This window comes from Drosophila montana, unplaced genomic scaffold, assembly GCF_035044405.1.
Source record: "Drosophila montana isolate Dmon_TW-CO22-7 unplaced genomic scaffold, ASM3504440v1 contig_3729_1, whole genome shotgun sequence".
Lineage (NCBI taxonomy): Eukaryota > Metazoa > Arthropoda > Insecta > Diptera > Drosophilidae > Drosophila > Drosophila montana.
Window position 1 is genome coordinate 290,714 of NW_026998615.1, and position 14,237 is coordinate 304,950.

General features: G+C 38.4%; 1 protein-coding gene across 1 annotated transcript in view; it reads right to left on the minus strand.

The window, feature by feature from the left end:
• LOC135435824 (alpha-N-acetylgalactosaminidase) overlaps positions 1–14,237 on the minus strand; it is a 40,253-nt gene that overhangs the window by 7,541 nt on the left and 18,475 nt on the right. Inside the window, exon 3 of the mRNA XM_064693047.1 lies at positions 7,932–8,363. Coding sequence (XP_064549117.1) covers positions 7,932–8,363 — 432 coding nt within the window. The remainder of the gene's footprint in view (positions 1–7,931; positions 8,364–14,237) is intronic.

Here is a 14,237-nt window from a genome sequence, read left to right on the forward strand (position 1 = left end):
TCTGTTTTTACACGGTAGATTGGTTCCAGAAAAAACCGTGTAAAAAAAATAGGTGATTGGTTCCTTATCTCTAAGACCTATTAAAATGAGTGAAAACCAGAGATTTATTAAGAACAAGCAATCATGTTTATTTTATTAAATCACATATACCTATAATGTGCATTTACACGCATAGTTATTAAATGTATGACAAGTTCAGGAACTAAAAACAATTACGTAAAACAGCTATTTTGCTAACAAACAGAATGGGTTATTCAATTTTTAAGGTAATAACATATTTCATATTGTGATAAGAACACATTTCGCAAAAATTAAATTCGACAAAAAAAATTTAAGCCCAAAAGATTTAAAATTCATGCTGACAGTTTAAAATCGTTTAAAAAAATTTAAAATGTTTGTATTTTTAAACCGTGTTAAATCAAAACCGTGTAAAAGAAGACCGCGTAAAAACAAAATTAGGTGTATATATATTGGAGTAGATCTGCGCATTGAATAAAAGCATTGATTAAAAAGTTGAATTTTTGTGTAAGTTTATGGCGGAGCGGGAGCGCAATAAAACTTTATCACTCGCTCTGGGAACGTGGAACGTCCGGAATAGCAGGTACTGTGCTAAAAATTGAAAGCCCAACTATACCGCTTTGGAGATTTACATATAATATATAATAATGTAATAAGCACTTCAGAGCGAGTGTTTAATTAATTGAACAAATTAATTGTCATTACAATTTCATTTCGCTAAGTCGTTGCCGTTTCCCCCCTCTTGCCAACACTCGCAACCACTGTGGCTGTGCAAATGTTGTTGTATGCAATTTCGTTGGCGCGTTTCGTTCAAGAGACGCTCGCTCCGCTACTCTTTATTAATCAGGCATATTACTTTTTTGTTGCCGTATGGCACAAAATATGTATGCACTTGTAAATAAATTGATATAGTTGCTGTAAATAGAAAATTCGATGTTTAATTCAAATTAATAAATAATTAATGATTCGAATTTAGGTTTAAACATAGCAACTAATGAAAGTTTTGATGATTCAAAAAACAAACGCAATATGTCTATAAAAAGCATAATGCGTTTAAATGATCAAATAATAAAGAAGAACTAGAATGTAGATTAGAAATGCTGGCTTAACGTATAGATACAGATTTAAAATATCAGACCCGAGTAGAAACATTTGACCGAGATGATGATTATCGTGCCGAGCTCGAAGAACTTTGTATAACGCCAAAGCTCGATTAAATTCTTTAAGTCCTGGAACGCCTGCAGGTGTTACCATTGTGGCTCCACGCACATGTCTTCGCATCTGGCACTTCCCAAGTTGAGTGGAAAGTAGTCCGAGTTCAAGAATTTTATTAGCCTGTTCGAAACTCTTGTTCATAACTATCATGTGATTCCGAGTACAGAGAAATTCAATCATCTGATCTCATGTCTCTCTGGTAAAGCTCTAGGCACTGTTAGTGCGTTTTAAGTCACCGAGGAAATATACAAACTTAACGCAAGTGTTGTACAATCTGCAGCACATGTAGGGAATGCTAGAATATTTTGTAAGATCTCTATTAAACATGTTTTGTGAAATCGGTGCTTAAATGGGGTAATAGCAAAAAATTGTGATCTTCCTGCACTGTGGCAGCTGCAATATTCTCTGGACTTCTGTGTACTGCCTTACAAATTTTACATGCGCTGAACGCTATCAAAATCAGAAAACAAAAATTCTTATATATTTTTCTTCAAATATCTAAAGCTGTCCCTGCTTTCCTTTGTTGTCGACTATTATATGTAATGACTAGCGGGTATTGCCGGCCTTGCCCGGGGAACGTTTTGTGATACAAATTTTAGATATTACCTTCCCACTAAGTACAAGCCCGTGGAAAATTTAAATCTACCCGTACCACTCCACTTCTCCACTTATATTTAAAAATATGTTTAGAGTGCATCGAATAAAGAACTAAATGTTTGAATCAGAGGTTTCCGCCCTTGTTAGTCTTGTGGTAAGAATCTTGAAGTCGATTATAAATGTGAGTTGATTAAACTTTTGACGGTTCTGATAAAGATCTTCGAAAATGAGTTTGAAACCGATAATAAACTAAAAAGTTAAGCTATGTTTTTTTCGCCAAAGTTTCACAGTTGCCGGTCGAATTTTCTAAATCGCTGAAACACGTATTCCTTAAGGTTTTATGTAGAGATTTGAAAATAAGTTTGATGCAAATCGGGCAAAACCTAAAATTTCGCCCAAAAAATCTGTGAATCGCATTTCTACCGGGGAAACTTGAATTCTGCAAAAAGCGTGAGACACGTCTCAAATGATTATTTTTATAGATCTTTGAAAATAAATTTGAACATGAAACGTCACCCACCAAACCTTTCACCCACATTTCCACCAAGTAGGAATGTATTTTTCGAAAAGTGTGAAATACCCCTCAAATGAATTTGAGCAAAGATTTTTGAAAATAAATTTGAGGCCGATCGGATGGAAAACCCCGTGTCAGTTAGTCAGGACAAACAGTTTTATATATAGAGATTAGTATTGACGATTTGGAATTAAGCTTTTCATGAAAAGCAGGTAAAATTCCGAATAATTTCAGATAATTGTAATACCTTCAAGAACGCTTAAGTCAGATTTATACTATTACAAGGAGTACTAAATATACCTTATGTTATAATATTTTACAAGACCATGTTATTTTGGTCGACCAATCCAATTCATGAACTGCAGTCGCTAATTTCAAAAAAAGTTCTTATAATATCAAACCACGCTTGTCCAAGACTCTTTAAATAACTTTAAGACAAATCAAATTAAAATTAGGAAGAATAACCAGACCACTTCGGGGAAATATAATCTCAACTAAACTCAACGATGCTTGGCAGTTTCTATGTAGTATAACTCTCAATACACAGAAAAACTAGCTGTAATTATGAGATATACCGGCGAAACCCAAATGTAATCTAGATTTTGGGCGCCGTTTCTTATGTAGTGTCTACATGTATACGGAGTTACAATGCCATCTACATGGAGTGTCCACGTCCAGTAACAAACTTCTATGGCGTATAGTGGCTCACGATGGGAGGCGGGGCTTTGATCTGCATATCAACACCGATACACTGATATAAAGAATATCAAGTACGCTTAAAAAAAACGAAATCAAATATTATCATAAAAATTATTTTTCCCCTATTTTGTAAGTAAGTGTCCCGACAAACGCCAAAAAACTCAGGAACAATATGACTAATGGAGGAACTTGGTGTTAGGTGTCCCTCGTCTCTACCCTCCCTACCATAGCAACCAGAGCAATCTTAGGTAGCCCCCATTGAGTAATAAAGAGACAGAGGAGGCTTTTGGATCAAAAGCTCTTTTTCGAAACACTTCACGAGAGATAGCGAGGTTGCAAACACAATTGAGTATTACTCAATGAAAAATAGCAAACACAACACCCGGCTGTCTACAGCTACTTCTGCCGTTGCCCAAAAATCAAATACAACTTCAACAAAAATCAAATACAACATATCTTTATTACTCAATGGGGTAGCCCTATACGAGACTATAACGCATTAACTCATTTCAACAGTATTCAGCATGGTACTCGAAAGGCAAGATAAATATTTACCGATTCATATTAAAATATCACAAAATCAAAAAAATCAAAAAGTTACATGATTATAGATATATTACAAGAAAAACATGAATTTACCTAAGTTTTACCGAAATTATTGAAATCCGAATTTTTGATTTATAAATAAAAAACTAATTCTGCGATACGCGTTGTTTTCGGCCATTCAAGAGAAGTATATTCGACTCTGCTTTGATGTACACTCCACAAATATGCATCGGCAGCTGACATCAAAAAGATGTTTAGGCAGGTCATGGTGCATTAAGCAGATCGACGTTTCCAGCTCGTAGAATCAATGTGATTCTTTGAGGTCCTGCAGGTTAAACACTTTAACTTACGTCACTGCGCCTGTCTTTGGTATTACGGTGTTTAACAAGGATTAATGATATGTGCGCGTCATCACACCCTAAAGCTGCTGACGATATCAGGCACGACTTTTATGTCGTTGATTTACTGCCTACTGCTGCATGCGTAGAGAACTTTCAGACGATTAAGTTTGAAGTGTCGCGAATACTTCAAGGCACAGGTTTCGAACTATCTAAATGGTTTTCGAATTCGGCTGAGTTATTCGCAACAAACGCTCCCAAGCTGATAACGATCTCAGAGTCTGACACAACCCAAGCTTTCGAGAAAATAGTTGAAATCATCCAGCGAGTTCAATTTAAAGATGATATATATAGAGTTCGAAAGGGAACGTGCGTGGGTCATATGATGCCAAGTTTCCGCTTCTTCTGAATAAAAACTCGCAAATCGCTAGAAGCTTTATTAGATACCTGCATTTGACGAATTGTCATGCTGACCCAAGAGCACTCGTGAGTCTTCTTCGTGAGAGACTTTGGCTAATTAACGCTCAAGCCGTCTGTCGTCAAACAGTCAGATCATGCATCCGTTGCTATAAATGCATACCTGGTAAGCTAATGAAAATTATGGGAAATTAAACAGCAGATGGACTCCGCCTCTTGTAGTATCTGACTTATATACTAACACATTTTTAATGGCTTATCAAAGGTTCATCGGCCGTCGAGTAGTGACACAGACCGACCATTGCAAAACGCGACGAACTTCGTCGGAGCAAGTCGCCAGTTTCGGGAGTTGCGAGCTCGAATCGAGGAAGAGGCGGACGCAATTAGCGATTTCGCATCAAAAACCGGATGCGATTTGTGTTTATCCCGTCATAAGCTCCGCACTTCGGGGAACCGTGGGAGGCAGTCTGAAGTCTGCAAAGCACCTACTCTGGGAGCAATAAGCGAGAGCCCAAGCGATGGCGAGACTCTAACGCCATGCCACCTACTGGTGGGAGCCCCATTGAGGGCTCTGCAGGCAGTGGGATCGATGTCGAGCTGTCTTGTTGCTCAAGCAACAGTTTTGGCGGCGACCAAGTGGAACCATTGCCTGCCAAACGTCGTCGTTGGAGAACTGGTGGTTGTGGCTGATCGGCAGAGTGACGGCAGAAGCAAGGACGGGCAGTGCCGGAAAATTTAAAAGGCCGATTCACAAGTTGGCTCGGCTACCCGTTAAATGAAGTCAACAAGCGCTTCATGGTGGCTGAAGTTGGCGCAGATCCGCGCCTTGATTAATTAAATGTATTAAAAACTTGAACTCTAGTGTAAGCTAGGTTTAGGGCGGAGCGAGACCGCAATAAAGCTTTGTTATTCGCTCTGGGAGCGAATTCACCTCGCTTCGCCACCGTAACTTAATTTAGGCTTAAGAAGTTTATGAAGTCAGTTGTCGAATTATAACTAACCGATCAGCACGAAGCGCATACAAAATCTCGTCTTTTAAAGCCACCAGTTCTTGTTAACATTTCTTTAAAATCATATAAGTATTCACCTACAATTCCCAGAGTGGTGACTCGAAGCTAAAATGTTTGTTGCACGCATCTCAGGACAGGCAGAGAACCTACTCAAATTGCAATCATCACCAACGGGCATACACCTCGGTTATACTGAGGCTGACCCCACATTACGCCACACACATTAAACTTTGCTGCGACACACTCACACAAACATAGACGTTTTGAGCAGTTCCGCGAAACACAGTACGCTTAAAATACAAAGTGGAGGACGAGAATAATGCTAACGCTCACATTGAGAACAGCGATGCTGGAATTGCAGACAATGTAAATTCTGTTTTCGTAAAGGTACACATGGCAACAAACATTGAAATGTTTTTCAGAAAACTGAAGCGTTGGTTTCTTTTAAGCCATAGGTTTACGACAGGAACACGAGAAGTATGCAGCCGTCTTCACATATGCGGAGTTGCAAAGTTCTACAGCAAACCAATGCTACTAACGGCGAATCGGTTGTACGTCGTCAATGGATTAAACGCCTACCTCCTGCAGCTCGCGCCGTCATCGCAGGTATTTTTTGATACTTCACCAAATACAACACTATCACAACGTGCAACAAGCTATACATCATGTGATAACGTCACAGCGCTTTCACGTAACAACACTGTACCTGAGCCATATAATTGACAGCTGCATCAATAAAAACGTCTGGATGTCCAGGACAAATTGTTTTTTTTTTTAAATCAACACCAAACTTGGGCAGCTACTCAACAACAATTACAACAACGGAAATCGAAGCAATCACAGTCGAAATCGATCACAAATCAACTACTGTATTACACCGATTGCATGTGCTGATTTAAATCAAAATTGCTAGTATCATAACAAGTATATCAGCAGTGCCCAACACTGCGTTGCATCATATTCCTGTAATCAAACAAACAACAACAACCCAAACAAGTAAGAGGCTCTAGTCGTGAGCTCCCGACGAGCACATAGTATGTTATGTTACGAGCTCAAGCTCGTAACGGGGCAAGTTATCGACTATCGGAAACAAACTCGTTTTGCGTGGGAATTTAAAGTGTCCTAGCTGTGGCTAGCTCTTATAGGTTCTGATATTCTTGTGTTCATACATTCGGACGGACATGGCTAGATCGACTCGGCTATTGATGCTACATACATTTGCACAAATACATTATACCTTCCATTCTTCAGCAATATTAAAAACGTTCACCAAGCATCGATCGAGTTTCTTGGTCATTTGATCGATCAGAGTGCCATCAAACCATTGCCAGACAAAGTCAAAACCATCATCGAATTTCCCTTGCCCACAGTCACAAAAGAACTGCGTCGTTTTTTTTTTGGCGATGAATTACTTTTATCGAAGATTCCTGCTTGAACCAATCACACATCAAGAACCACTGGTTTTGTGGAATGCAAGCGTTCTCTAGCTGTAGCAACACTTTTGGTGTACATCCTGCCATCACTTAGCACGGACGCAAGCGATGCAGCCGTTGTCACTGTAATGCACCAGATCGTCTACAACGAATATCAATGGGATTCTTAAGCGTTAAGATTATCGCAACGGAAGAACAGTACTTACGATCGAGAGCTACTAGCAATTTAGCATATCCACTACACAGCTTCTTTACGGCACAACTCTTCGCTTTCCTGGACTATTTTTTAACTCCAGCCAATTTCAACCGCAAGCCGATTTTGCCACGAATCGAGCAGAACAACCACGACCTATCAAAGAATTTGACCTTCAAACAATTAGCTGATTCAACTCATGTTTTTATGCTTAACTACACGGTACGTGGATCGCTTCAGACACCCTACGACGGACCATTTGAAGTAAGGTCAAAACAAGCAATGTTTTTTAACACATTTATCAAACTTGCTTCCATGGAAACACAGCTACAATCAACGACAACCATCTCAGTTGAAACACCGCCATCAAGTCACCAACAAGACGCATCCAAGGATACTCCTAACACACCTATACTGCTTCAACAATCCACAAGGTCTCGCCGCACAATTAGACTCCCCGCTCGTTTGACATCTTGAAGTCTAGGAGGGGGTACTGTGGTGTTTTGTGTGTTTTGAATTTTACAATATTACGAAAAGTATCGAGCAAGCCTCAGCTCACAACATACATATGTGAATACAAATTTGAGATTGGTCATGGTCACGGCTACAAAACTAAAATCATTAATCTTCAGCAGCAAAAGCCACTGCAGTAAATAACAACAAACAATGCTTTGATGTTTGTATATTCACATTCGTGTGTGTGGCTCATGGAAAGCGGATAGACAGTCGGCTGACATGTCGATTAAAATGCAGAAAGCAAGATGAAAAGCAAGGCCAGGAATTTGACGTCGCATTTCATATATGGGCGTAACTCATCTTAGAGTTTATATTGACTTTGGTTCACCCCACCGCAAAAGCTAATAAATTCTTTCTCTTACCTTCAAAGATTATTAAAATCAATACGTTTTTTATACTGACACATGAAAGATATGTATAGAGATTTGTAATTACCATGTCAGGATCATTCCAGTGTCCAGGTCCAGCATAGGGTGCAATTACATCTTGATTATTTCCATAATAATCAATAATATTTTCAACAGATAACCAAGAATCCTGGATGTCGTCAAAATTTCTCCATAAATTGCAATGAGTTTGAATCGCTGAAAAATTTGGCGGGATCCCTGCATATATTTGGTAAACAGGCCAGCTACAAGAATACACCATATGCTTCCCCGTGCTATTAAGAAGCTTTCCAAACTCCGTGTAGCCTCTATCCATATCATATGGTAAGGCGTAGCAACCATCTAATTTAACATAATCAACATTCCATTCTGCGAATTGATACGCATCTATTTTCTCAAAACCGATAATGCCAGGATACCCAGCGCATGTGTAATTTCCATAGTCTTCATAAATTCCAAACTTTAATCCTTTTGAATGAATCTAAAATTAGAAAATTAAATTTCTTGTTATGTTTTTTAAAGTTGAAATATATAGTAGAAATGTTCTCTTGTTGAACTTCGTATGTACATGTAGGAAGGAAACAGAGCGGATAATGAGTAAATTTAATTTGTTAGTTGATGCTTTTAATTGACAATAATAAAACTCATAAACATTTATGACATTAAAATTTATTTTATTTTAATAAAAATATTTTTTACTTTTAATATAAATATTCTAATTATTTCAAAATACATTTTTCTAAGGTTTTGAAGGTTGGGAAGAGATAGCGGTGTGTTTTAATGAATTTTACCCAACTTCAGAAACAATTTTGTAAGGTATTCCCTCATAATTTTAAGGATTAATATCGTCATTATATTTAGAAAAGTATTTCTGATAATTATAAATTTTCAATTAGCAACAACGCAATTCAAAACAAGTAAGAGGTTCTAGTCGGGAGCTCCCGACTAGGGGATACTTTGAACCCTCTTCTTCCAACACCAAATGCAGTTCGCGCTACGCGCTCGTTGGCTTTAGTAGTAATAAAGAAAAATTAAAATTAAACACGCAACTAACCGCACCACTTGCCGCCGCCTCTACACAAGAGCCACACCAAAAATTGAGTTTTAGTAAGACAAAATCGAATTATAATAGCACAGAAAGCAATACAATCGCAATTGCAATGCTTTTGATAGAATTCAAAGCAGACGCGCATGAATGTGTGTGAGTACATCTTATTGTAGAATAGAATATAGAATATTTGTGTATTCCCAAAAGTCAATTGCATATAAATTGTGGCTTAAATTGATGGGCAATACCGTCTCTAACCAAAAGCCAAACCAACAAATAATCGCTGCTGAAGAAAAAAATTAAAATTAAAACAGCAGTTAGTCAGTTAGTTATAAAATGAAAGATACTTGATATATATATACTATTCAAAGCTACTTGTCCAGTCTGGTGACTCTAGCTCTTATAACTTACGAGATTTGCTCAAAAAGCAGGATTTCGATATCGATTATCGATTTTTTTCGATTACTTAGAAACGGGACAAGTTATCGATTATCGGGAACAAATTCGTACAGCGCATAAGCTAGGAGGACCTACATTCCAAATTTCAAGTCAAGTGCTCATACATCTTGACAGACGGATGAACAGACTGACGGGCATTTCTAGATCGACTTGCCTATTTATGCTGATCAAGAATATAAGGGGTCGGAGATGCTTCCATCTGCCTGTTACATACATTTACAAAAATACATTATACCCTTTTTTCCCATTTTGAATGGGTTCAGGGTATAAATATCATGCTTTGGTATTACTAATCGCTGAGACTATTTGCATATAAATATGGCCTATGGGATTAGTGCTCATTTTATACCCAGTTGGAGACTTCAACAATATACCCTGATATACTTTTTGCTATTATCATGCTTATGCTTATTGCTCGTGCAAGGCATAGTTGCTTGAGCACATGAGCCGCATACGGCTCTTCAAACTCCTGGGATCACCACTTCATAAAACCCAACTCAATCGTGATCTTATTGATCTCGGTTGTTACATAAGATTCGAATTAAAATCAATGGTCAAAAATGATATCGATATCATTAATTTCATTACCGGTACTATTGACACGCTCGAGTGGTAAATTGTCAAGTAGTTAAGAAATGATTTTAGCAGAGTTTCTATTGAAAGTGATTACCTTGCATTTTGGATTCTCGATTTACAAGTCAATAACAGATGATATCAAAATGGGGTCTTTACAAATTTTGTCTTGGCATATTTTTGTAGGCTTTAGTTGGGCTAATAGCTCAGGAAAATCTAGGCCTTTGTCTACAAGATCGTCTATCAACAATTTTCAAGGCTATTAAAATCCTTGCGCCAAATCTTTGGCGGTTACGCCAACAGGTAATGGGTTTGAGACTGTTGGCGTAGATCTGCGCATAACATAATATAGTTGATTAAAGCATTTAATTCTAGTGAAAGTAAGCTTTAGCACGGAGCGAGAGCGCAATGAAGCCCTGTCACTTGCTCTGGGAGCGAGAACGCATCACTTTGCCAACGTAGCTTAATGTAGGCTTAAAAAGTTAATAGTTAGTAGTCGAATTATACTAAATTTTTCAGCACGAAACGCACATATTTTATAATTTATAATTCACTTTAAGACGTCTCCAATAATTTTCGTTTCATAATTGTATAAAATCATCTAATTTTTCATGGCGCCCCCGGATGGACCCGGCCGCCAATAATCCCATAAACAATCCATTCTACTACCTTCATTGGACAATGCCAAGGAAATTACCATCTTGAGTGGGACTTCCTTAACAGCAGGCGTTATACTTAAAATCGCATGCTCAAACTAAATTAGCTTGGCTTTGCTAATTAAGCCGACGCTTTCATATATATAGAATATATATGTTTGGGCTACAGCTAACCCACAAGAGCATTCGCACCGGCCGAAGAGCGATTATTATAAGAGAGCGCGAAAGAGCGAGTAACGAAAATTCTTTGTGCTTAGATCAGCCGCATTGATAATGTCTTATCACTCAATGGATCAAGCGCTATCACGGTTGAGTTGAGTTGAATTTTGTGGCTCTCTCAAGCGCTCGATCTTTAAGTCCTGTTACTTTAAATTATCTTACTTTCTTGTATTTTGTAATTCTATTGAGCTTTGAATTTGCTAGCTCAGTAACAGCGGAATTTGCGACATTTGAGGTCTGTGAGCATCAGTCCAAGTCACCGGACGTATGCTCTGTGTAAGTAAGATTAATTATTATAATATTTAGGCTAAATTCAATAAAAGTTGAAGTCTTTTAAAATGAACAACCCCGCTCGTGCACTGGGACTCTTAGCTAGCTGCAGAACTAAGCGGTGGATGTGCAATTGCTGTTGTACGTTTCGGTCAAGAGACGCTCACCTCCTACCCTTTATTAATCAGGCCTATCCATTTTTTGAAGCCATTGTCAGTGGCGTATGGTCAATGTCAGTGGCTTTAAAATCCTTGTGAGCACGCTCTTGGCTGATTAATATTATCACAATCCACAGAAGATCGACCTGCTTATCGGAGCTGAGAGTCTTGTTGGCTAGATTGTCTCAAGGCGCCAAACGCCGACAAGTCGTGTGAAGACCCATGCTGTCAATCTAAGTTGTCAAGAAAAGTCGTATATTCGATAAACAAAGCGTTTCAGATATTTCGGTCATTGATATTTTAGCAGTTATGTGACAGCCACTTTCTAGGCAATTCGGAAATATTGTCGGACATCGACTCAAATTACGTTGAATGACCTTCCTTTGGTTGGTCCGACCATTCAAGAGGATCTATATTTGACTCTGCTTCGATTTAGACTCCACAAATATGCATCGACTGCTGACACTGAAAATATATGCAGGTCATGGTGCATGAAGCAGATCGAGATTTCCAGCTAGTAGTGTGCGAAAGAACCCATCTGACTCTTTGAGGTCCTTTAGGTTAAACACTGTAACTCATGGCACTGCGCCTGAACCGTTTTTTGGCATTATGGTGTTTAACAAAGCTTAGTGAGATAAGCCAGTCATCACACCCTAAACCTGCTAACTTTAGCAGGCACGATTTTAATGTCGATGATACTGCAAATACTTCAAATCGCAGGTTTCGAACTAACCAAATGGTTTTAGAATTCTCCTGAGTTCGTCGCAACAAATACAGCTAAGTCGATAACAATCTTAGAGTCTAACACAACCAAAGTACTTGCCGTGACGTGGTTGCCAAATGAAAATGCTTTTCAATTCAAGCTAGCAAAACGGAACATTCTCTCGGTGACATCGCGGCTATTTGAACCGCTTGGCCTCTGATAGTTAAGGTTAAAATCCAGATCCAAAAGCTTTGGCCTCACAAGTAAGACTGGGATAAATTTTTCCCTCAGAGCTTGAATAATTCATGGCAGCATTTGAAATAAACTTTGATTCAGTTGCAGCATGCGTACATCTACGCAGCCATACAGCAGAAGGTTGTCGTATTCGACTGAGAACACTTGCCCATATTCCTGCAGGATACATTGTGTAGAAGGGGTCACGTTTAGGTTTGTTCAGGATACATTTTTGACATTGGGATCCCGTGTAGCTTCTGCCAGTTCCAAGTGGTTTGTATGCTTCAAATAACGTTTCCAATATGAATTAGGAGGGTGTGGCTCTTAGACTAGTCCTCGGAGTTTCTTACTCTGTAAACTGTGTGACACCTAAGCGTTGATTTCCTGTTACCAGCGTCTTTCCAGATGAAACGCTTCCATAACAGAGCACAGGTGAGATGAGGTTGATAAGATTGAGAAGTTGGTCAGTGTCATTAATCCAGCCGTGAACCCCGAACTTTCGCATTGGAAGTGCATCTGCAGCCCAATGTGGGCTAACTCGGAGGATATTAGCCGCGGATTTGGACCCACGATTTACGCTATTTGATTTACCACAAGCCAGAAAGTTCGTATCACAATATTCAGGTCTGGGCTTGATTTCTGACATCCTTCTTTGACCGGCCTGTAGAAGGGAACGTAGTGCGAGCTTTCAGGTTACCTGGCTCAAATGCTGTCGACGGCTGGCTAAAGTTCCCTGAGTTCCCTGAGTATGTGGTGATTTGTCGGCTTTAATGCGGTTTAGGTGTTGGCCACTTTCAGGCCTCATGAAAGTGAGGACATCATGGGTAGTCATGGGGAGTCATGATTAGAACATCCACTTCTTGAACTTCTATTGGCCTATTCTGCTATCTCGTCTTCTGAATGGACGCACAACCAAACCACTTATTTGATTTTCCAGGACGCCAAAATGCGTCTAAGCATATGTTCTTGTAGTTCATATCCACAGCGCATTTGAGAAGAAGTACTTTTCCACTGTTTTTTTTAAACGTTCAGGAAGGCTAACCCGCTACTTACGCACTGCGGTATGATCGATCGCATATAAGTCTGAAACACCTATGATGTCACCGATGCTGATGAGACCTTCAACATGTGGGGTATATTTAGTTATTCATTTATTAATGGTCGACAAAACGAGTGTTAGCCTTAATGTTTGGTACATAGGAATATTATATTTTATTTAAAGTGATTCTTAAGTAAAAACTGCTTAGCAAATTTAGTTGACTTTATTATTTTGGAATATATTAAAAGAGGGAAAAATTGAGAACAATTGATATATAAAAGTAATGATATTTGTAATAGTATAGAGAATATTAAGTAGATAGGTTGACATTTCTTCTTGCTAAGCAAAAATTTTATTAGGGGGAGAGAAAATTCAGCGAAGAATACGTGATACAGTCTATTGTAATTTTGCATTATACACGAAATGAGTTGTGCATAGTCTGATGTGCACGTAGATAGAAATAGTTATAGACGGATCAGAGAAATGAAGACGCCCTAATAGAAAATAAGAATCTATGTCGTCAACAACCAACTAACTATACGTAGGAAAACAATACTATAGTTTGTATTTTGGTTGGTTAACGACGGAAGATTAAGAAAAATAAGCTTGCTAGAGTTCGATTACAAAGAGAGATTAACTATATAGCTATTTGATGATTTAAGTAGTTTAGAATAAAAAAGAACCCCAGGTGCTTAATGGTAAGTATGCGTTGCAATGCAGTATTGTTGTTTGTATACCTTATAATAGGAAAACTAGAAGAAAGTCATAAGCATACACTTTGAACAATTTAGATGTAATTGATTGGCCAAACACCAATAATTGCGTTCAAACAAAAGTGACGTTGGAATCAGTGTTTAAAAGAATAAGTTTCACATCATCAGCCGTACATGAGCATGTGATGGTATAACAGAGGGGAAATAATTAATAAAAAAAAGTAACGAGTAAAGGATGTCCGCTTGCTAAACGTCAAGTTTAATTTGTTGCTCTTAAAACTAT